This window comes from Berkeleyomyces rouxiae, assembly GCF_048999995.1.
Source record: "Berkeleyomyces rouxiae strain 22BRR77 chromosome Unknown BrBRR77_ptg000002l, whole genome shotgun sequence".
NCBI classification, from domain to species: Eukaryota; Fungi; Ascomycota; class Sordariomycetes; order Microascales; family Ceratocystidaceae; genus Berkeleyomyces; species Berkeleyomyces rouxiae.
In genome coordinates, this window is record NW_027396492.1 from 5484807 (window position 1) to 5505842 (window position 21036).

At 49.5% G+C, this 21036-nt stretch overlaps 6 protein-coding genes across 6 annotated transcripts; 3 read left to right on the forward strand and 3 right to left on the reverse strand.

The window, feature by feature from the left end:
* Window positions 1-5847: 5847 nt before the first annotated feature.
* BROUX77_003089 (uncharacterized protein) lies at window positions 5848-6540 on the forward strand (the record flags this gene model as incomplete). Its single annotated transcript, XM_073747702.1, has 2 exons — window positions 5848-5873; window positions 6342-6540. 2 exons carry the CDS (start codon window positions 5848-5850, stop codon window positions 6538-6540), a joined length of 225 nt encoding a protein of 74 aa, XP_073608171.1.
* A 5461-nt stretch (window positions 6541-12001) lies between these two features.
* Window positions 12002-12649, reverse strand: BROUX77_003090 (uncharacterized protein; the record flags this gene model as incomplete). Its single annotated transcript, XM_073747703.1, has 2 exons — window positions 12002-12384; window positions 12454-12649. The coding sequence occupies 2 exons, from the start codon at window positions 12647-12649 to the stop codon at window positions 12002-12004; spliced, it is 579 nt and encodes a 192-aa protein (XP_073608172.1).
* A 399-nt stretch (window positions 12650-13048) lies between these two features.
* Window positions 13049-14486, reverse strand: BROUX77_003091 (uncharacterized protein; the record flags this gene model as incomplete). The annotated part of the gene is made up of 6 exons (XM_073747704.1): window positions 13049-13555; window positions 13608-13679; window positions 13879-13965; window positions 14020-14128; window positions 14183-14249; window positions 14303-14486. 6 exons carry the CDS (start codon window positions 14484-14486, stop codon window positions 13049-13051), a joined length of 1026 nt encoding a protein of 341 aa, XP_073608173.1.
* Window positions 14487-14912: 426 nt separating this feature from the next.
* BROUX77_003092 (uncharacterized protein) lies at window positions 14913-17263 on the forward strand (the record flags this gene model as incomplete). The annotated part of the gene is made up of 3 exons (XM_073747705.1): window positions 14913-15122; window positions 15183-16895; window positions 16976-17263. 3 exons carry the CDS (start codon window positions 14913-14915, stop codon window positions 17261-17263), a joined length of 2211 nt encoding a protein of 736 aa, XP_073608174.1.
* A 502-nt stretch (window positions 17264-17765) lies between these two features.
* BROUX77_003093 (uncharacterized protein) lies at window positions 17766-19763 on the forward strand (the record flags this gene model as incomplete). The annotated part of the gene is made up of 1 exon (XM_073747706.1): window positions 17766-19763. One exon carries the CDS (start codon window positions 17766-17768, stop codon window positions 19761-19763), a length of 1998 nt encoding a protein of 665 aa, XP_073608175.1.
* Window positions 19764-19953: 190 nt separating this feature from the next.
* Window positions 19954-20748, reverse strand: BROUX77_003094 (uncharacterized protein; the record flags this gene model as incomplete). Its single annotated transcript, XM_073747707.1, has 3 exons — window positions 19954-20298; window positions 20358-20426; window positions 20488-20748. 3 exons carry the CDS (start codon window positions 20746-20748, stop codon window positions 19954-19956), a joined length of 675 nt encoding a protein of 224 aa, XP_073608176.1.
* Window positions 20749-21036: the final 288 nt, after the last annotated feature.

A 21036-nucleotide genomic window follows, 5' to 3' on the forward strand; every position in this document is an offset into this window, starting at 1 on the left:
AAGAGCCCAGAGCCTGTGACAACAAGTACTCAAGGTGAAGCCACGGTGAAAGAAGAGTACAAGTGTGTACAAATGCGTCAAGTGTAGAAGGCGCAAGCGTTGCCGGTGCGATGCAGACCACGGTGAAGGGCAGCTCGACCGAGAACGACAGGGAGATTTGGTGGTGTGGGCGCCTTAGTTTATGTGGCTGTCAATATAGAGCACGCTGCTCTCGGTCATGCCACCCACCAAGCAAAGGGCAGAGTAAGCCAGAGCGGAGGCCAGATCTGGAGGACAAATCTGGAGGCGGGAAGGGAAATGGCAAGCAGCATAGCGCCAGCGGGTTGGCCGGACATGTGGGGATTTGTGGTGGCAGGTGTCTTTGGTCGGCGTTATACTAGCACAAGCATAAAAAAAAAAGATGTCGGTGTGCGGTTTGCACAGTCAGCCCACCACACCCTTTGCTCAAGTGAGTGCTGAGTGCTGAGGATGTCGATTATCTCCCCCTGCAAATGCTGTAATATACTGTATGTACAACCTCCAACCAACCCCGTCATGCCAATGCTCCTCCTCCCACTGTACCGGGTCATATACTTTCAAGTTCAGGTACTGGGACTGGAACTGGGACTGGGTCAACCGGCTCTCCATTTTCCGCTCCGATTCCCCGGCCTTACCTAAGCATAAGCCGAGGATATCGGTTCACAGCTTCGCCAAAAGCCCCCATATTCAAAAGACGAGGAAATCAACTCACCAGAAGGAGAAGGGGGGATCGAGAATCTAACGAAAGGAGACCGGTTGGGCTAGCAGCAGGGCCGCTTGGTGGCCAATACGCCTCGCTTCTCGTTCAAGTGCCTTCATGCCCCCCCCCCCCCCCGCCCCCCCCTCAATAGGTGCCTATAAACACCTATAAGATCGCAGTGGTGAGGCCCTATATGATCGGTACAGGGGCCTATACACCCCGGCTCTTTTGGCCTCGGCTCCCTGCGGTTTTCTATATGTATGTTTGTACATTCAAGAGAACACATGCACAAGTCACATAGTTGGTGATTGAATGTGCAACAGGACGATCGCCCACGTGGAGTTTTCAAAAAATTTCGAACCGGGCAAACAACTCGCTCAAGGATGAAGCCTTGCAATCCAATTCGAATGAAGCGCATTTGCCCAAACAAATGAATACGATTCTACGCGTTGCCTGTGGTACTCACGTGATCTCTTTTCCAACTGCCGTGTAAGTCGTCTCCCTGTCTTCTCTCCCGGCTCCCCCTTTTTTAATTTGTTCATATTAGAGGAAATCCCGGACCTTTGGATAGCAGAGCGCAGGCCAGCATGGGAACAGGCCAGAAGAAAAGAGGAAAAGAAAAAAGTAAAAAAAAAAAAGGAGAGCAAACATGTGAAGAACTAAGAACCCAACAAAGGACAATGGCCCCCTCCCCTTACCCTCCCCCTTCTTTGCTAGGGTCCCTCTTTTTATGTCCGAAGTTCTCCTTGTTCAAGCTTAGGCCATGATGTACATATGTATTTTGTGTGAGCCAAAAAGGGAAAAGTCGCAGAAACAAAACATGCAAGTGGATTGGACAATCCAGAAGACACGGCAAGTCATGAGTTGTCACAACCACAGCCTAATTAGTAACGTGGAAGATGTCACACAGTCCACGGAGCTCGGCCCAATGCCAGACAGCACCAACTCGCACTTCGGTAGGTATTGTAGAAGTAGAAGCATAAATACTATCACAGTCATGAGACAGGGCGGTGTAAATTCGGCTGTGAGTCTGCCTCCTGTTTGTGACTGTGTCATGGAGGCGCTGCCCTGTTATTTGATCAGACAAGTAAATAGCGGCTGAATGTTTACTGGCGAATATCAGTTTATCATTTCCGCTCCGTTCGGCTCCTTGTGTTTTTGTCTCATCACATCAGGATAGACAGGTGATAGAAAACGCCATTGAATGGCTGGAGACTGGGTGTACATTGGGATCACTATATTACAGGCTGGCTGTACGGACTTCACACGCGGGGGATGATATCCTGGCGACAATGTGCCATCCCCCGGTGTATGTGTGTCCATCCCCATCGTTACAGGCAGAAACAAGGCGGCCCCTTGTACCTGATGTGATCTCCGCGTCTCCGCTCCGAGCCAAGCCAAGCCGGAGCGGACACGTACGTCGAATTTCAAGGTGCCAGCGTTATGTAACATATAATTTACTCCATTTTCACCAAGAAAAAGAATACGGGGGTACCGGGTTGAAGAAAAGGTTTTTAATATAGCCTGCATCACATCTCGCAAGCCAAGTCAGACACGGCGAAACATGCGTCTTTCTGGAACCCGTTTCTATGCGGTGTAAGCTAGCTCGTGCTCAGCTCCGGGGGTCGCGCTTGTCCCAGTGCCATGACCCGGCTACTAGTCAGACGGGTGAAGACAGGTTGTATGGGGAACGGGGAGAGCAGGGCCACTGCAGACTGGTGCTGAGACACTGGAGGAGATGTCGGTGTGCGAGTGTCAGATGGTGAGATTGTGTGATATTAGCTGCAGGCATGTCGGCACACTCGCCTTGTGTGACTATGGAGGCTTCTAGAAGTCTGCCCAGACCAGACAAAGCCAGCCAGATGCTACACACCGAGAAACTGCTCAGAGACGCGACACAAAGACGACGAGTCTGGACGGGCAGCCAATCAGAGAGCGGTCATTTAGTGAGTGCATTGAATAAGCAGTTGTAGTAGAGCCACCAACTATAGTCAACTACTACATACATACTTCCATGCATGCATCTGGACGTGGATATGTGTGCATCTATTAGCCATTGTCTCTTTTTTTCTCTATTTTTTTCGGCACCTCCTGCGCAGATTTCGTCCCCTCTCCTCTCCTCCCATTAATTTCAGCCGCGCGCTGGCCTAAGCAGCCGGAAGGACTTATAAGTCTACTTTGATACTTGAGCTTGTTAGTTAGTTGGCTCGTTATAAGCTGTCAACATTTTGTTTATCGGTTATCGCTGAGCAGCCTCAAAATGATTCATAGCTGGGCGTCTGCAAGTCAAGAGCAGGGCCAATCAAGAAAAAATCAAGACTTTTTTTTGGCTTGATAATTTGCTTGCCAGGGTTTACAGGCGTAGGGTCTAGATCAACCTGCCCCCCCCCTCTCTCTCTCCCTCCCTAATCTACTTCTCGGCTTGTCTCCCTTTTGATGCTGCCGTATGTTGCTTGATCCGTTGTCAGTGCTTGTCCCAAAAACACGGCCTGGGTACCACTGGGTAACACAGCTGGGCCAGCCAGCCCCCATTCTCTTTTGTAAATACCCGCTGGCCAGCCATCCTTGAAACTTCCAATGGTCTGAGAACTTCGTCTGGCCGGAAGCTGTGGTGCTTATTGTTAGATTCTTCAGGCTGATGTTCCCGTATTCCGCAGGCTAATCAACTTTGGGATAGCTAGACAAGACAAGGCTAAGAGTTCCAGGCCTTCATCCCTCATTCCATGCCTCTATGACTTGGGTGGTCAGGTCAATACACCTACAGCACAACACGCACGCAAACTCAGTCAGCTCAGCAGGCCATTCATCCATTCGTTCATTGTCTGCGACCCCTTAACCAGGAGCCGTCTTCCAGCGGACACTGGGCCCTGGAATCCGGCCTGAAGCTGTAGTCTGTGTTTGTGCAGGTATTTATTTTGCTCGGCTACTCAGAAGCGGTGTTAATCTCGACTGTATCCTGGATGCTCAGTGGCTAAAGGGTATATTCATTCTCTATCCACTAGGTATCAGGGTGATTGAAAGGCAAATCGCCCACAGTGGCTGGCCAAAGCAGGAGACAGGAGAGCCAAAAGGAAAATGGAAACCAAAAAAAGAAACTTGCTGTCGAGCCTGTGGCTGCTATTCAGTCTACTAGTCTTCTGTTGGGTAATATTGCAAGTCTGTATATCGTGGATGGGGTGGATGAGAGGGGGGGGCGGTTGAGACTTCTTTTTTTGCTGGCTGTTTGGTGCTTCGGTACGGCTTGACTGGGACGGGACGGGGCGTCTTGGCGACAAAATTCCAGTTCCATGTACATGACTAGTTGGTCTAACAAGAAAAAAGAAAGAATTAATACTGGACAGAGTCAAAGTCCAGGCTAAGCGCCGTTTCTCGTGTGGCATATCAAACCAGAGAGAGACACCCAGCAAGAAGTCACAGCACCGTCAGGGATTGGGCCAGCGGGCGGGCAACTGTTTGGCTTGGCTGGCACTGGTGTCAGAGCGTGGACAGCTTTTGTTTCCTTTTCGAGAGATGCGAATGAATTCAGATTGGGGAGATGGTCTGAATGTGAATAGCTATGAATAGTAGTTGAGTGACTAATAACTATGTGAGGGATGAACAGAGGAAGTGTCTTGGGTCTTGGTGGGCCTACCATGAAACCCAACCCTAACCCTTTCACAAACACACAACTAACTGTGATAACTACGTATGTGGTTAGTTGTGTACAAACGACACATGTCCACACATGCATTCATACAACCAGACATCTAGGCCATCTGACGATTGCAGGGTCAACGCAGAGCACAATTGCAATGTAAAAGCATGATTACAGGCTGTTTGCTGGCGCAGCCTGCAAGACAAAGCAAAATGAGTCAATCGGACGGGAATGGGCGCCCGCAAAACAACTTGTTTGTTGTAACTGACGATTCATGATGCACATACAAGAAGACAACTGGCCTATGCAAGCCAGCCGCTGGGATTCCGGGTTGCCCTTTCCTTTAGGTTGGTGCAGGGGACGTGGCTTGGTTGTCTATGTGTGTCTATGTCTGTGTCTGTGGGTGTATGTCAAGTTGTTGTGGGACGGGACGTTTGTAGCCAGACATGGGCAGGACACACCAAACCATGGGGGTTTCTTGATCTTGAGTCTTTCTTAGGCCACAAGGCCGCTATCACAACTAGACACACTGCCTGCCTGTTTGTAGGTACGGCACCCTCCTGATCTTGTCTACCGGTGTGCATCTCTACGAGAACCCTGGTGGGGGACGGCGTGGCTGCAACGTACAGGAAAGGCAGTCAGAGAAGATGATGGAAACGCTGTGTTGTTGAAAGCAATCAGCGTGGACCCTGAGAGTGCTGGCTGGCTACCTGGGACCAAGGCACAGAAGGCGGGTCGGGTCCCATGAGGCAGGACAAGGAAGAAGGACAGAACCAACGATGGGGTGGTTGCCAGGTGGAAGTCCAAAGTTGTGCGCAGCATACAGGCACACATTCTGACCGGGAGGACGAGAAGTAGAGTATTTAGTTAGGCAAAGGGGACATGTATACACGTATCTAGTCCTGCCATCTGTATAAACCAGGGTGGAAATAAGGACCACGAAAACAAAGGCTTGTGTTGTGGAATTGGTTGCTGTTCATGTTCAGGCGTCTTATTTTCCTTCTTCTACCTTCCATAAGTTCACCAAAAGCTATGTGATATTCTGGCAAGAGGTAGCGTAGCTTGTTGCTTGTTGATTTCAGCTTTGGTGCTTTCTTTTTTTGCCTGGTGCTTTCTGCTTGGCGCTTGGTGCTTGTTGCTTGGTGCTTGCTAGTATTGTCCGCTTCTGGAGTCGGTAGTGGAGTAGATACAGGAGAAGGGTGTGAGTATTTCAACATCCACCCCACTTAGCCTTGCCCCTGGCCCTGGGTATTCATGGCACATATCTATATATGCACACCCCAGACCCATGCATCTCACGCCCAAATCTACAGGTTATTGCTCTTGTAGTCTCCAGGAGACAGACTATATCCTGTGCCTAGTAACTAACAGTTCGAGTGGGTGCTTTAGTATGTTTCTTTTTTCTATTTTTTCTGTTCCTTTTTCACTTCATATTTTAAATTAATTGCTTAAATATTTTTTTCTTTTCTTTTTCATTTCTTTTATGTCCCCTACAATGGTCCAAGGAGATCTCTCATGTGTGTACAGCTTGCCAGTGCTAGATATAACATCGTCTGGTCTCCCTCTGCTTTAGGCTCATCTACTCTTTTTGCTCTTCAATTTTATCGCTTCTTTCTTTCTTGCACCCAGCATCCTATTCTAATACTATCCATTGTGTTCCAGCATTGCCTTTTCTTGCTCAGCACCCATTTGTCTCAACGCTCATCTTGGTCATACCCATCTCTTCCTTTAGAATCTACCTACAGTACCTGCCTCACGGCCTGCCTAATAACATAAGTCTGAGAAGCCTTGCAACTATCGCGGACGGCAACCACCATCAACTGCAATCGCCAGATTTTCGACTATAAAAAGGGCCTCACGGTGAACTCTTTCTCTTGTTCATTTCCTTCTTTTCTCCACACCGCAACTACAAATCACTTCTCTGCTCTCGCAACTTTTCATCTACAATACAAATCACTACTTTACACAGTAAGTCCTCCTCTGCTTTAGAATCGGCTCTTCACATGCTAACAACAAGGATTTCGATAGAACTTCGTCTTCGACTACCAACAAAATGGCTGTTTACGAACGCGCTGAACTCGTCGACATGGGCCGCGGTGCCTACGACATCTCCGGAATCAAGAAGCCCGAGAAGCCTCCATCGCCTCCCGAGACCGAGGAGCCCGCTCCCGAGCCCACCCCCAACTAAATGCTCGACTAGCAGTTCACTGTTCGCCATGCGTTGAGACTCGACGAGAGCATCTTTTCCAGCTTCGATAGCGGGAATGTTCTCATCTCATCGCACAACTCCGGCAAACATCAACAAGCTACCCCAGTAACAACGGAAAAAAACAACAAGCAGTCTCACTACAGCACCATTATCACTATCGCATTCTTATGCTTCTCGGCAATGATCGTTCGACCTGGACCCTAGAGTCTCTACGGTACATTGTTCAAAAAAGTTATTCTGCTCGCTCTTCCTCTTTCCTTCTTGGCCTTTTGGTTTCTTCACTTGGCCCTCCTTGGTCCCTACTTTCTTGATCCTCTCTTTTTGGTCCCTTCTCTTCCTGGTTTCCCTGGCGGGCCTTTTCTTGATACCCTTCTTGGGCGCCAATTATTTTTTCCTACTATCGTGTTTCTAATCCGCCTCTGGCCTTCCTCATTCTTGGTCTCGTTGACTTCCCTACACTTGTCGGCTCACAGCCACCCGACTTTTTTTTTTTTTTTTTTTTTTTTTGTTCTTTGTCTCTATTCTGCCCGTCGTTCTATTCTTTTTTTGTTCACGACATGTTGCCTTCTTAAGATGGTTGCCAGCTTCCCAGTAGCCCATTGCACCTCCACCATTCATCCTTTTGTTGTTTTCCTTTTCTGTGCTGTCTTGGACTTGGCAGATATCCAAAAATACCGATACATTTTAACCAAGTCCGCAACTTTAGAGAACGAGCGAAACAGGCGTTCGTTGCTTCAAAGCACAGTTCGACACCTTTGTTTATTTCTCCTTGTTTTCATGAACATAGGCTTCATCGCCAAATCTTTTGGCCTCATTTTTTGTTGTTGTTTGGGAATGTTTCTTATGGCGTTGCTTGTTTTTGCTTCTTCGCCTTGGGAAATACATAGATTGGCGTTTCAATTTGTTTTCTTTTTGTTTGTGATCGTTTTTTCATAGAAGTCCAGGGCTCGCTTTAGATGTTTCCCTAGAAAATTTGATTTTTTATATTCTTGATTCCAGTTTGGACCTTGAGGGAGACTTGCTACGTGAAGTTGGTAAGATTGTGTTAGCTCAAAAAAGAAAAAAAGAAATGTCTGGTGAGTTAGGAATGTGGTAATGTTACTCATGGCTTCACGTCCCTTGGTTTCCTGTGGTGGGAGCAAAAAAAAGAAATCACAAGCAAGAGCTTCTCCCTGCTTGAGCTGAAGCTGCTGAATGCCCCTGGAAGTTCGCATGTGAATGCTTTGATGCTGGCCGGTGTCAAGGCCTGCACGAGGGTTTGAACCTGTGCTGTCAGTTAGCTGCTTGCCCCTAGAAAAGCCGGCCTTTCAGCGTCTTAAGGCCCTAACAGGGGGCAATAATTAGCAGGCATTCACCCGTAATACAGGGCAGAAGGGGACTCGTTATTTTTGAACACTCAAACACGGTCGCGCAGTTCAGTTGTGCTAGTTGCTGCATGATTTGAGTCTCAGGATTGTAGATCACGGCGGATGGCGGCACTCAAAAGGGGCAAGCATGATATGGGGAAGACACCCGGAGGGAGAGCTGTTTATCCCGGTTGTCTCTCCAAATTTGACTTGTCCTAGTATTACATGTAGATTTTGTCTTTGTGGTACAGCAACAGATGCCTTTGTTGTCAGCGCTAGCCAAGACGGGCAAAGGAGGCAAAGGGGAGAGGGGAGAGAGGCTCCGCTCCGGCTGCGCTAGTTGTGGCTTGGATGTGAAAGCATGTAGCTACGTATATAGAGCGGCTCATTGTTGCAAGTGTCTGGAGTTTTTTTAGATCCCGTAGCTAAGAAATCGAAAACAATGGGCGGGCGAGAACAATGAAGCAGGTCAAAAGAAAGAAAGAAAAAAGAGGTAAATCAAGACACACTAACCGTCAATATTGAAACAAGGAGAAGCACAACAATGCCCCCCAAAAAAAGCATGCCCTCTTCGTATGTGTCTTCATTTTTTCGTCGTTGTTCATGGTGCGGTTACACAGCAGCAGCGGCCCTGGCGGTTGTGTGGATGCTTCAGATGAGCGTTTTATCTTGTCTCTGCACCATGTTGCACTGGGGCGCCTTTGACGTGGCCGATTGAGTGCATACAGATGCAGGATGGAGATGGTTCGTTCGCCGGAAAGAATTATAAATACCACACAGTTGGCTTGTGTGCATGGTTTGATGTGATGTGTTCGGCCATGTGGCCATCTGCGACGTACATATGCACACATGTACATACATATATACATACATACATGGTCGTATGAGGCATGTTCAGAGCAATACTACCAGAGATCAAACCCGCGCCTCTTTCTTCTTCCCCAGAGCGGCTTCATTGGATGTTTTTATTTTATTTTCATTATTTTGCAAGTTGTGTCAACTTGCCCCCACGCTATTGCGTCTATGCAAGTTACCGTGGCGGCCTTTGTGTTGGTCTCTTGCGCTGGTAGACAAGGGCAAGGTGATCACCGGGACCCTGTTTTGAGGAGTGCTGTAGGTCTTTGTACAGCTCACTAAACAGTGTAGTTATAACTACATACGTACACAAGCTTACAAGTGTATCATCCATGCCGATATCTGTAGTTCAGGCTTCCGCGTGACTTGCTGCCGCCAAAGACACTTACTACAAGGACAGGTAGTCTGCAGGACGGCAGGGAGAGTCAACAGAGGGGCATACATTGTTCAGGAGGGGCAAGACGCACGAGCGAAGCGAGTAGATCATGATGACAGAGTGAGGTCACCTTCATACAATGTATACAAGAACAGCTAGGCACCGCATGCTGGTGCAGGCCAGGTGGGCCGTGGCATGTAGACCACATGTTTGGGCATGGCTCTGACGTCTAGGCTCAAGTGAAAGCGGTGGTGGCGGCAACCTTTTTCCTCAGCTCTGGTACAGTAGTCTCCCAGTCTCCCGGCTGCTTTGCCTCTCACTTCGATACAGGAAGAAGGGGAACTGCTACTAGAAACAGTACAGACGGGAAGAGAGAAAACTTGCCGCTGCTCGCTTCAGTTTTTCCGGTTCCAGTAACTAACTAGCTATAACTAACTACACCATTGTGCATACATGCTACCAGTCAGCAGGGGCTGAAGCGAGGATTTGATGATCACAAGACAGAGACCAAAGGTTAATTGAGGGAGAAAGACAAAAAGAAATTACCTTTGTAGTGTCCCTTTTTTTCCTTTTCGGTTTTGTCTGTTGAAGCTGAACCTACATTATCTCGATCATTGCTTCTTCTTCTTCTTGCTGAGTTTTGATGGGCCGTCACATATGTACTTTGTACCTTGATCGTATCCTGCACCCTCTTTGTCTTCTCATCCCTTGAGTGAGGAAGCGGGAATATGGAGCTAAAAAAAACCATAAGAGACTAATATCAACAGGGCGTTGAAGATCACCCACAATTCCCAGTTTGCGTTGCCCTTTGAGGGGGGAGGGGCTCCTGAAAGCGACAAAAAGATGGTGCTCAAGCATTTGTGGTAGTGGTGTAGCATAGTTATGTCAAGTAGAGACGGCTGCCTCCTGATTGCTTTGCAAGAAGTCCAATACACAGTGTGTATGCACTTGACAAGTACTTGTAGATACTATGCAGCATTTGCAAGATCGTGTTACAAGGCTGCCAGCAGAATCGCGCATGTGCTTCCGTAGACCGCGAACACATGCACACATGTACATGTGTACTTGTGTAAAGCACTTCTCGTCCGGGTCGTGTCACCAACGACATCAGCATCCAGGCCTTTTGTGCAACACTAGCTTCGACCTCCTCTGCTTTGACCCGACCACATCCACTACACAAAAACCGAGCTCTCAAAAATCCCCACACTACCATTCTACCAGTTTGTCTCTGACTTGCCAATTTCTCTCTCTCTCTTCTTTTCCTTCCGCTTCCCCCTTTCAGGCGCGCCTCATGCTCGGCGTACGTGCAGAAAAAGATCTTAGGGGTAGAAGCATTTGTCTCTGTGTATGCATAGCGTACCTAGCTGTGTCTGAGTAGATACTTGTACCTGCATGAAGAACCTCGGCTCCTCATGCTGAGAATGCTTGGCCGCTTTGTTGTGGGTTGGGGGTCCAGAGACATCAGGCGAATGGGAATAAGGCATCAGAGGACGGGGGCGGTGCTGTACTATATACATGCGAGTAAATGGGCCTTTTCGAATTTCTCAAGACCGTGTGTTTGCTGTATAGCCTGATTTTTTTCGTTTCTTCCCCTTTTGCACTGCTGCGCCTGGAAATCAGTATGACTAGGCGTCACTCCTCCAGTAACTTTCCTGAAGCTCCACTGTACGCCTGTCCATCTGCACCCAACTCCAGGCCGTATCCGTATCATCCCATCGTCCAATACAACTGTACCAACAAGCACAGCTGAACTGACTGACTTGACCCAACATTCCAAAGGCAAGGCCCAGCCCGAAGTGCTCACAGAAAAAAAACAGGGAAGTCAACCTGTCATAACTCTTGATGTCTCTCTCTTGAAAACGCGGTCGGGTAACGCACCAGCACTCCTGTCACGTACAGACCACATTTTTGTCGGGGTTTTTTTATTTTTTCTCCCTTGTCCCCGGCTCTCCCTATCTCCACGAACGGATGGAGAGACATACAGAAAGGGATGCGGGTTTACAAATTAAGTAGACGAGAAAATAACAAAAGTATACGTGCATACTAAAATGTACCCAAGAAAGGCAAGGGAAGCGCACAGAGGCTTGCAAGAATGCAGCGTAGCTCCGGGTCGATCACCCGTGAGACAACGTGCTGAAAGCCTGTAGCAGTAGTAGTAGCAGTAGTCCCAGAGAAATTTTACGGGGGAGCAGCGACGGCACCGAGACCAAGGACCGGTTAACGGGGGTGGGTTTATAGCGGCGACTAGCAGTCAAAAATTGCTATTTCAGGTACACAAGCATATTTGTAGCAGTGAATTTATGGTCGCCGTTTGTCTCAAGTTGGTGTGTCTCGCCCGATGCAGGATGTAGCCATTTAGGACCCACGTCTGGATATTTATCCATCAGTCGTTGACTATATAGGATAACATGGTGTAAGACTTCTGCGGATGAGGACGAAGGCATGGCTGTTTATCCAGATTAAAGAGACTCCTGACCTTCTTTCCTACACAACTCTTTGCTCCCCAGCAGATCGGAAATCTTGTTTCACGGCATTTATAGTACGCAGCTCGACTAGGTGTCTTGGCCGTTGATCACCAGACCATTCTCTACATGTGGAAACCCCCAACTGCGTCCGTGAAGCATGTCGTAGCAGTGCACGTATATGTATGTCGCGCCAAAGATCCCGTGTTGATGTCAGTATCTCTCTATTTATTTTTTGTCTCATTCTATGTCGCTGGGCCGCGTCAGTAGACGTCCTGTGTTTTGTCGCACCTGTCTGAAGCCAGTTCACGTTCGTTCACTTTTTCCCTGTCTGCCTGAGACATGAAGACATACTCTCCTGGTCCTGTTCCGCCTGCCCGGTTAAGACGCCGGTCCCTGGTCTAAGACTCTTCCGTCTCGCTCTCCTTCGCTGCCACAGCCTTCGCCTCCTCGGCCTTTTCCAGCGTCTCCAGCGTGACTGACTTGGTTGCTCCCTCCAGACCACCGTCATTGCCCGTCTCAAGGTCGCCCGCCTCCTTCATGAAGAACTGCACGACATTAGGCTTGTCGTGCAAGTTGGCCAGGTCTAGCGGCATGTATTCATTCTGGTTCATCAATACAGGGTCGGCACCTGCTGCCAGCAGAACCTTGACAACCTCTAGGTGACCTCCCATGGCGGCCCAGTGCAGACCCGTGTTACCAAACTCATTGGCCGCATCAACATATCCCTTCTTTTCTTCAGCTGGCCGGCTGTCAAAGACCTGCAGCAGGATATTGACAGTGCCTAAATGCAGCAAATTACAAGTCAGCTGTTGAAACTCTTGGAACTCTCCTTGACTTGCTAGGAACTTACTCAAGTGGCCGTTCCCAACGGCCATGTGAAGGCAGGTAGCCTTGGACTCATCCTTGGCGGCGAGTAAGATCTCAGCCTTGGTCAACTTTTCTCTGTCTGCAAAGCTGGATAGGGCTTCGTTTAGATCGGCATCCTCGCCAGCGCGAGAGAAGTAGAGGAGATCATCAATCTCCTCCTCGTTCAGTGTGGGGGCCATGTCGTATGCAGTTAGACGGAAGATGAAGTGTATTTCGGACAATGTAGAAAGAGTACAAGATAAGGCAGTTCCGGTTGTGATGAAATCCACGGCAGCTTACATATATCTTTGTTATGATAATCTCAGTCTTCGCGATAGTGGGGGATGTCGTTTGCGGGCGGCATTGATGAAAAAAATATCTTTCGCAGCTAACCAATCAGAAGCACTAAATATATGGAACAAGAAGCCTAAAATCGAAGTCTTACCCGTTTGGGCTTGATAACGGGAATCCACCTTGGCAGTCTGGTGTAACAATCCTAAACTTTGGCCATTACTGCGGCAATGTTTTTCTGATTGAAGAAGCTGGAAACTTGTATTTTTGTGCATGGGACACGCGATGAACTCGGCCTTTGACCAAAGCTAACTTGAGCTATCTATTTCCCAGAAATAATCAACCAGCTGCCGATCAAGCCACTGTGCAATGTTGCCGTTTTCATTGAACATCTGCATCTCAGCCTTGACACCAAGCATCATCATGATTTGCAGCTGGCTCATAAGCTCTAGTGTTTGAGTATTGGCCTCAAATTTGAGTGCGAGTCTAGTCATCATATATGCAGCATATACTCTGTCTCGCATTGACATGGGTAGCAACTGATCTTGGAGAGCTGGAGAGCTGGGAGGTAGATTGTTGTGTTGGTCGAAACGAACTGCAGCTTGGAGATGTCTCGACCGGACACCTAGCCATTCTAGGCTTGGGATGGTAGAATTAATCTCATGGCTCGATGATTCCGAGCCATGCTTGTAGCAGGAGAAGATTTTGGCGCCGTCAGGATCGAAATCTGTTACAGCTAGCATCGGGAGGTCTGGCCGTACGCTGTGCAGCCATCGTAAGAAGTACCGTGTTGCCATATCGGGGTAGCCCTTTCCCTTCATGATGTTAGTTGATTCATAACGTGCCAAGGAGGAAGGTTCATCGTACAGTGACTAGAATCCCCGGTGCAATGGACGCCGTTTCCCAAAACCCGTCTGAAACAAGTGAGCGGAAGGTTGCCTGCAGTTGTTAAACATGTGTAGCTATACGAAGGAAAGCACCTTATTCTTTATGTTCCTTTACCTCTTTCTCGATCACCAGAACCTATCTGAGTGAGTCGATATTGGCACTTTGAATAAGAGAGGGTTGTACAACAAAGGTACCCTAGATAGCGTCAGACTTGTCACTAGAATTCATGAAGAGTCGATGCTATGCTGACCTTTTTGTTCTGGCTGAAATCGATTGTTGAACCGGAAGTTGTGTGTATAGACAAAGCGCCAGCTGCAAGACCCTTACCAGCTGCCACCTAATGCACATGTGTCAGTAATGAGTCTATTAATCACAAGGACTTCTGACGTACTATACCAAGATCATTACTGTTGACTTGAAGTGTACGAGAAACGAGAATAATTACGTCGTTTACCTGTTGCTGAGATGTAAACAGGGTTGGCATCTCGTAGTAGATGTTTCTGCTAAATTGTTAATCGGTAAGACGCGTATAGAGTACCAATACGGCGATGTACCTCTTGGTCACAACGGAGTCGGACGTGAGAGCCACGTGGGCGCATTTAAGAATATACAATACACGAGCTTTACTTGGTCAGCAAATGCAGCAACAGCCAGGATATCAACAGTAGGCTTACCCAATGCCTTGGAAGAAGTCAAATTAGGGCTTGGGAATGAGACTTTAGAGGCTTTGCTAGCTTGAGATCGCAACAGGCTTAGAACAAGTGGATCATTCTTTTTGGAGGAACTGAGCACGACTTGTTGAATCAGATGCTCGATTCTGGCGATGACTTGTACGTCAGGATTGAACTGGAGCGACATTGGCAGGCTGGCGTTGTGGGCGTAGAATTTGGTAAACTTTAGGAACGAAATATTAGATAGGAAAATTTGGGGTCGAAATAGAGAAATAGAGCCCGAAAATCCGCAACTTTTGCAAAGAAAGAAGTTCTTCTGCTCTTGCACATTTATGTTCTGTGGTTCCTTTGTACATAGTTATGTATGTTCAGGTCGTTTGTCTCTTACAGCCACAGTGCCAGCCACATGTGGCGCATTTTGGTACCGCACGATTTCACATGTTAAGAGCTCCTCACACGTAACATCCTTGAGCTTCTATTGGATCCCCTGAAGCCTTCTATTCAAGTGCGTCGGGGGCAATCGATTGAGGCCACATCCAAAATTCCCTTCTCCTGTTGTTCGCGATATCGGCAATTCTTCCCGATTTTATTCGACACTGCCAGCCTAGTAAACATGAACGCCCTTAGCAAAAAGCGCGTAGCCCAAGCTATCGCAGAACAGCCCTGGCCCAAACGCCCCAAGCTCACGACAAAAACCGATGTCACGCGTTGGCGTATGAAAGATGACGATGGATGCCATACTTGGCACTATCTGGCCGACGATGAAGCGGCAAAGGAATGGCCTCAGTCTGACGCCGATAGATGGTATCTTGGTATTCCTATGGTGGGTACAGAGATTGGTGCTCTTTTATGTGGACTCATGTAACTAACTATGGCCATGTAGAATCTTCCCGATCTTCCTAAACCTCAAACTCCTATCGCATCGGTCCGAAACGCGCTTGACTTTTTCGAAAAGCTCCAGCTCCCACCTGGAAACTGGGGCTGCGAGTATGGCGGCCCGATGTTTCTCCTTCCCGGCATTGTCATGTGCTGGTATGTAACCAAGACCAAAATCTCAGACGAATACGCCACTGAGATGCGCAATTATCTTTTTGCCCATATCAACCCCAAGGATGGTGGCTGGGGGCTTCACATTGAGGGCGAATCATCAGTCTTTGGTCTTACTATGAACTATATTACTTTGCGCTTGCTTGGCGTTGAGCCTGATGTCCCTGAGATGGTGAGGGCCCGCTCTACGCTACACAAGCTCGGAGGGGCCACTCACGGCCCGCATTGGTCAAAGTCTTGGCTTGCGACAATGAATCTTGCAAGTTGGGACTTGGTCAACCCCGTCCCTCCTGAGATCTGGCTACTGCCTGATTGCCTCCCCATCTCACCGTGGAGGTGGTGGATCCACATCCGCCAGGTTTTCCTGCCCATGTCATTTATCTACTCGCGTCGATGGCAGTGTGAGGAGACGGATCTAATCCGCAGTCTTAGAAACGAGTTGTACGTTGAGCCCTACGAAACCATCAACTGGACTGGCCACAGGAACAGCATTTCCCAAACAGATAACTACCATCCAAAGACTTGGGTGCTCAACACAGTAAATTGGCTTGTTGCCAATGTATGGAATCCGTATCTCCGGCCAAACGTGATTAGAGACAGGGCTGAGGCATGGGTCAGTGAGCTGGTGGACGTGGAAGACGCGAACACGGACTACGCTGCCCTTGCTCCGGTCAGTGCGCCTCTGAACACTATCGTCTGCTACATCCGCGACGGCCCAGGCTCATATACTGTGCGTCGCCACATAGAGCGCCTAGAAGACTTTATCTGGGTTAACAAAGAAGGTATGCTTGTTGGCGGCACGAATGGTGTGCAGTGCTGGGATACAGCGTTTGCTATCCAGGCTATTGTAGCAGCTGGCTTGGAAAAGGATGAGCGGTGGAAGCCTATGCTCCTGAAAGCATTTGACTTTTTGGACAAGCAGCAAATCCGCGAAAACTGCCCTGACCAAGAAAAGTACTACAGACAACAGCGGAAAGGTGGCTGGCCATTCAGCAACAAAGTACAGGGTTATGTTGTGAGCGACTGCGTTTCGGAGTGCATCAAGTCGGTGCTTCTTTTGCAAAACTGCGAAGGTTTCCCTCGAGCATTGGACGACCAGCGCATCAAAGACGCCATCGACACTATTTTAGTGTACCAGAACTCATCCGGCGGCTGTGGTTCCTATGAAAACCGACGGGGCTCTAAGCGCCTGGAGTGGCTCAACGCAGCCGAGGTGTTTGGCAACATCATGGTCGAGTACGACTACCCCGAGTGTACAACTGCATGTGTCACAGCACTGTCCTTGTTCCAGAAGTACTATCCAGACTACCGGTCTGCGGATGTCAAACAGTTTGTTAAAAGAGCTGTGGAGTGGATCAAGAAGGACCAGCGGCCAGACGGCAGTTGGTATGGCAGCTGGGGAATTTGCTTCACTTACGCGGCCATGTTCGCTACAGAGAGTTTAGCGCATGTGGGTGAAACATACTCCACAAGCGCCAACTCGAGACGAGCGTGCGAGTTTTTGTTGTCCAAGCAGCGGGAGGATGGCGGATGGTCTGAGAGCTACAAGGTAGGCTGGCACACTTCTATCCATTCGTACTATTAATCCCCTTCCGCCTTGTTTACTAACATGCAATTTCTTGTTCACAGAGCTCCGAGACCATGACATGGCACGATCATGAGAACGGCTCGCTGGTAGTCCAAACAGCCTGGGCCCTTATCGCGCTCATGGAAGCAGGGTACCCGCACGTCGATGTCCTCAAAAAGGGCGTCCAGTTTTTGGTTCGCCGCCAGCAGCCTAACGGTGAGTGGCTGCAGGAAAATATTGAAGGCGTGTTCAACAAGAGCTGCACCATCTCGTACCCTAACTACAAGTTTGTGTTCCCCATCAAAGCCTTGGGAATGTTTGAGCGACGATTCCCGGGGGAGAAGATTTAGTTGGGCATGGTGTTACAGATTGTTGACAGGTGTCCTCACATACTTTTAATAACTACTGAAACATAGATAACTTAGTCGTTGGTGATCGTAATGTGGTAATCTCACTATGGATGCTGACAAAATTGTCGTTGTCTTGGGCGTTGTAAGACAGGCATATGACAGCTGGCGACAGCTGGCCCCAGACGGCAAGCTGCCATTGTAGCCCGGCTACAGCTGAACCAGGATGACGAATCCAATGCGTCAAGGATTGATCAGGGGGTGGCCATGCAGCTGTGAAGCTCAGCTTTATTATTTACAAAACTGGATACAATCTGCTGCCAGTTTAGGATCCTAAGAATAGCTTTAACATCAGCTTCAACGGAACTTGATTCTGCGGTGTATCTTTGCGTTTCCGGCCTGGTACAACGCCCAGCTTCTCTGCCGCCATTGAAATTCTAGCTCTGCTGTCTCCGCCTTCTCGATGCCTCGTATCTTAGGCTTCTTGGGCCAACCCCTGCCACGCATGGGCACCAAACAGTTGCCGCTGCTGCTCAGCGCGCTTCTACTCTTCATACTGTTTTCTATATTCGTCAATCCGCCAGAAGTTTCCGAAAATGCCGAGCCGAACAGCAAAGCCAAGGGCCAGCCGGCTGCCGAGCACAAATTTACGCTGCCCGCCCTGCCGAATCCGTTCCACGACGTTACCAATGTGCTGAACCCGTTCCGCGCCCCCGTTCACGCGCCGCCGCGCCAGAAGAACGACACGGATGGCGAGTCTTCGTGGTGGTCAGACTGGAAGTGGCTTGTCCCTTTTTCGTCGTCGCTGACCCTCGACGAGGACCGCTCGTTGCTGCCGCCGCTAACGCCAAGATCGCCCATATATTGCTTCTATGATACCACCGAGAAGAAGGACTCGGCCACTAAGGACGCTGAGAGCGCCTTGCTGTTGACATGGCGTCGTGCTTGGTGGGCCAAGGGCTTTTTGCCTGTGATTCTGAGCGCGGCTGAGGCTACCAATCACCCGCTGTACAGCCAGATGCAGCACATGACTTTGGATCCCGCAGTCAAGACTCAGTTGATACGATGGATGGCCTGGGATACTATGGGCGGAGGCATCCTTGCTGACTATGCACTCCTGCCCATGGGCCATGCCGAGGATCCATTGTTAGTTTACATGCGCAACGGTGAATATTCCAAATTGACCCGGTATGATGGTCTAGGCTCGGGCCTCTTGGTTGGTCCACAGTCCAAGCTCACCAAGACCATTAAGGCAGCTCTCGACAATGATCAGCTTCTCGAAGCTAAAGATGTCTTCCGTGCCGTACCTGGTAATTCTTTCATGGCTGACAAGGCTTCCAATGCTATCGCCTACTACGATGCTGCCGTCATCAAGAACAAGTACGCTCCTATCTCTAAGGCGATGGCCGAAAACAAGGCCGACGGTCTGAAGAAGCTGAATCAACTTATAAATGCCCATCTGCACCAGACGTGGCAGAATATCTTCAGCAAGGGCCTTGTGGTCTTGAAACCAGCGCCTGAGCATACCAGCTTTATTGTGAGGAATGCTGTATCCATTGCCAACGATCTTGTCACCTGTAGTCCGTCGCCGCTTTCCGATGGCTCGTGTCCGCCGAATCTACCCGGCTGCATGCCGTGCTCGGACAAAACCCCAATGAAGCTTGTAATGGCCGAATCACTTGCCAACTCCACATCGATTTACACCATCGGCACCGTCCCACATCCATTCACCTTTATTTCGTTGGTGCACCTCCGAAACGATATGGACACACAATGGATTTTGAAGACGCTCAAAGTGCGTGACCCATGGCTGACAAAGATCACGGAAACGCTGTTTGCAAAGCCGGCGTCATCTAACACGATGATCATGCACTTCAAGGAAGCAGTAGCAGGCAAGTTTGCACCTACACGCTCACTATGGCTAAGTGCCGAGAAGGATGCGCCGGCGGATGTGAACTGGCATTTTGGCTTTGCCATTCCGCAGGCCAAGTCAGCAACTCTACATAATCCCAAGGTCCCGACACTGCCGCCCCTGGCTCATGATACCAGAGATGAGAGCAAGATTAAGGCGGAAGAGAAAAAGGAAGGTGAGACGAAAGGGGCACAGGACAACAAGGACGACACTCCTTCCAAGCAGACTAAACCCGACTCTGCCGACCTTATACAAGAAGCAACGATTCTTCAAAAGGCGCTTGTTATTGGCACTTCACGCGACGCCCAAGACATCAAGATTCGCAATGCTCTGGAAGCCTGGAATATGGCTGATCTTGAGTCGTGGAAGTTTGTGCGGGCCTTCCTTGCGCGCCGCACTATTGAGCGACAACAGTGGGAGACTGAGGAGAGCAAGTATGTCCAGGGCCTGGGAACTGAAGAGGGTCGTCGGACGCGTTGGTGGGATACTATCGAGGACAAGATTGCTGGTGTGGGTGGCAAGGCCGACGAGACCAAGATTGATACGAAGACGGCGCCTAAGAAGGCAAGCGAGAAGGGCGACAAGCCGTGAAACAACCCCAAGGCGATGTGATGGTCTCGACTTTGCATCCACGGACTAGATATCGTTCACTGTAAATTTCCAGCTTCTTTGTTTTCTTTTTTTTGTTTTCACATGTAATGCTCGTAGTTGTTCCTTTTGTTCGTGAGGGTGGGTTTATTCAATATAGAGATTCGTCATCATATAACTACCCTTTCTCTCTTTAAGCCGCCGTTGTATCACCGCCCATCTCTCCGCTCAGCTCGCGCGACGTTGGGCCGTGCCGCAGCCTGCCGTCGACGCCGTTGACCTGCGCGGCGGTCCCGTTTGCGTCGGGGCCAGTGTCATGGCAACTAACAGCGGGCGGGTGGTTGGCCGGTAGTTTCGTGCCGGCCAGCGCAGCGTCGCGCTCCTCGAGCAGCGCGTGGATGTGGCCGTTGAGATACAAACCTTGCAGCTGCTCGGCGGTCATGTCTTTGGCACCAGCGATGCGGCCGCGGCAGCTGCTGGTCTTGCAGAAGCAGTCAAATGGCTGGGCCATGTACCATTCTGTCGACGGGTAGAAGAACTGTTGCATTGCTAGGGTTAGGAGAGGGTAGAAATCGGGTGGGAAGAGAGGGGGTTTACAGTTAATTCTTCTCCAGGCTTGAGGCCCTTGGGGCCGACGAGGATCTCAAAGGTGGATGTGTTGAAGATCTACCAGCAGTTTTAGCTTTGGGTCACTGTGCGGTCCACATTAGGAGAGGAGCGTGCTAACCAGAGACGGATCGCAGGAATGGTTGATGTACAGCAGATCGCTGTTGAGGTTCAGGTGGCGGTCCTTGGCAAACTGCACGGTGGCATAGGTCGGCTCGGCCGACTCGGTGCACGGCGGCCAGGCCATCTTGGCGAAGACGGCAAAGGGCGGCAGTGCCACGCGCGACAGGCTCTTGGAGAGAAAGCCGTCGGTGCTTATGATGACCTGCTGGACATCGGGGTGCGAGGGTTGAACCCAGTGAGGCTTCAGAGGGGACGACATGGTGTTGTTGAAACAAATTAGAATGGCAAACGCTGAAAGAAAGGGAGAGAGAGAGAAAGAGAGAGCGTGGCGTGGGCTGGTATTTATGTGAGTTCACCGGACTAGCTAACTATACGTGAGTACATATAGATTCATGGGGCAGCGTTTCCCACCGAGTCCACGGCCCTCGCAAATCCCAAACGTTTTGGAGAAAGGTCTCGTGACTCTGCCTCGTCTCGCCTAGTCCGTAAACACCGCAATCCTCGCAAAATCTCGCAATCGACCAGACGCAAAAATCGGAGCAAGTCG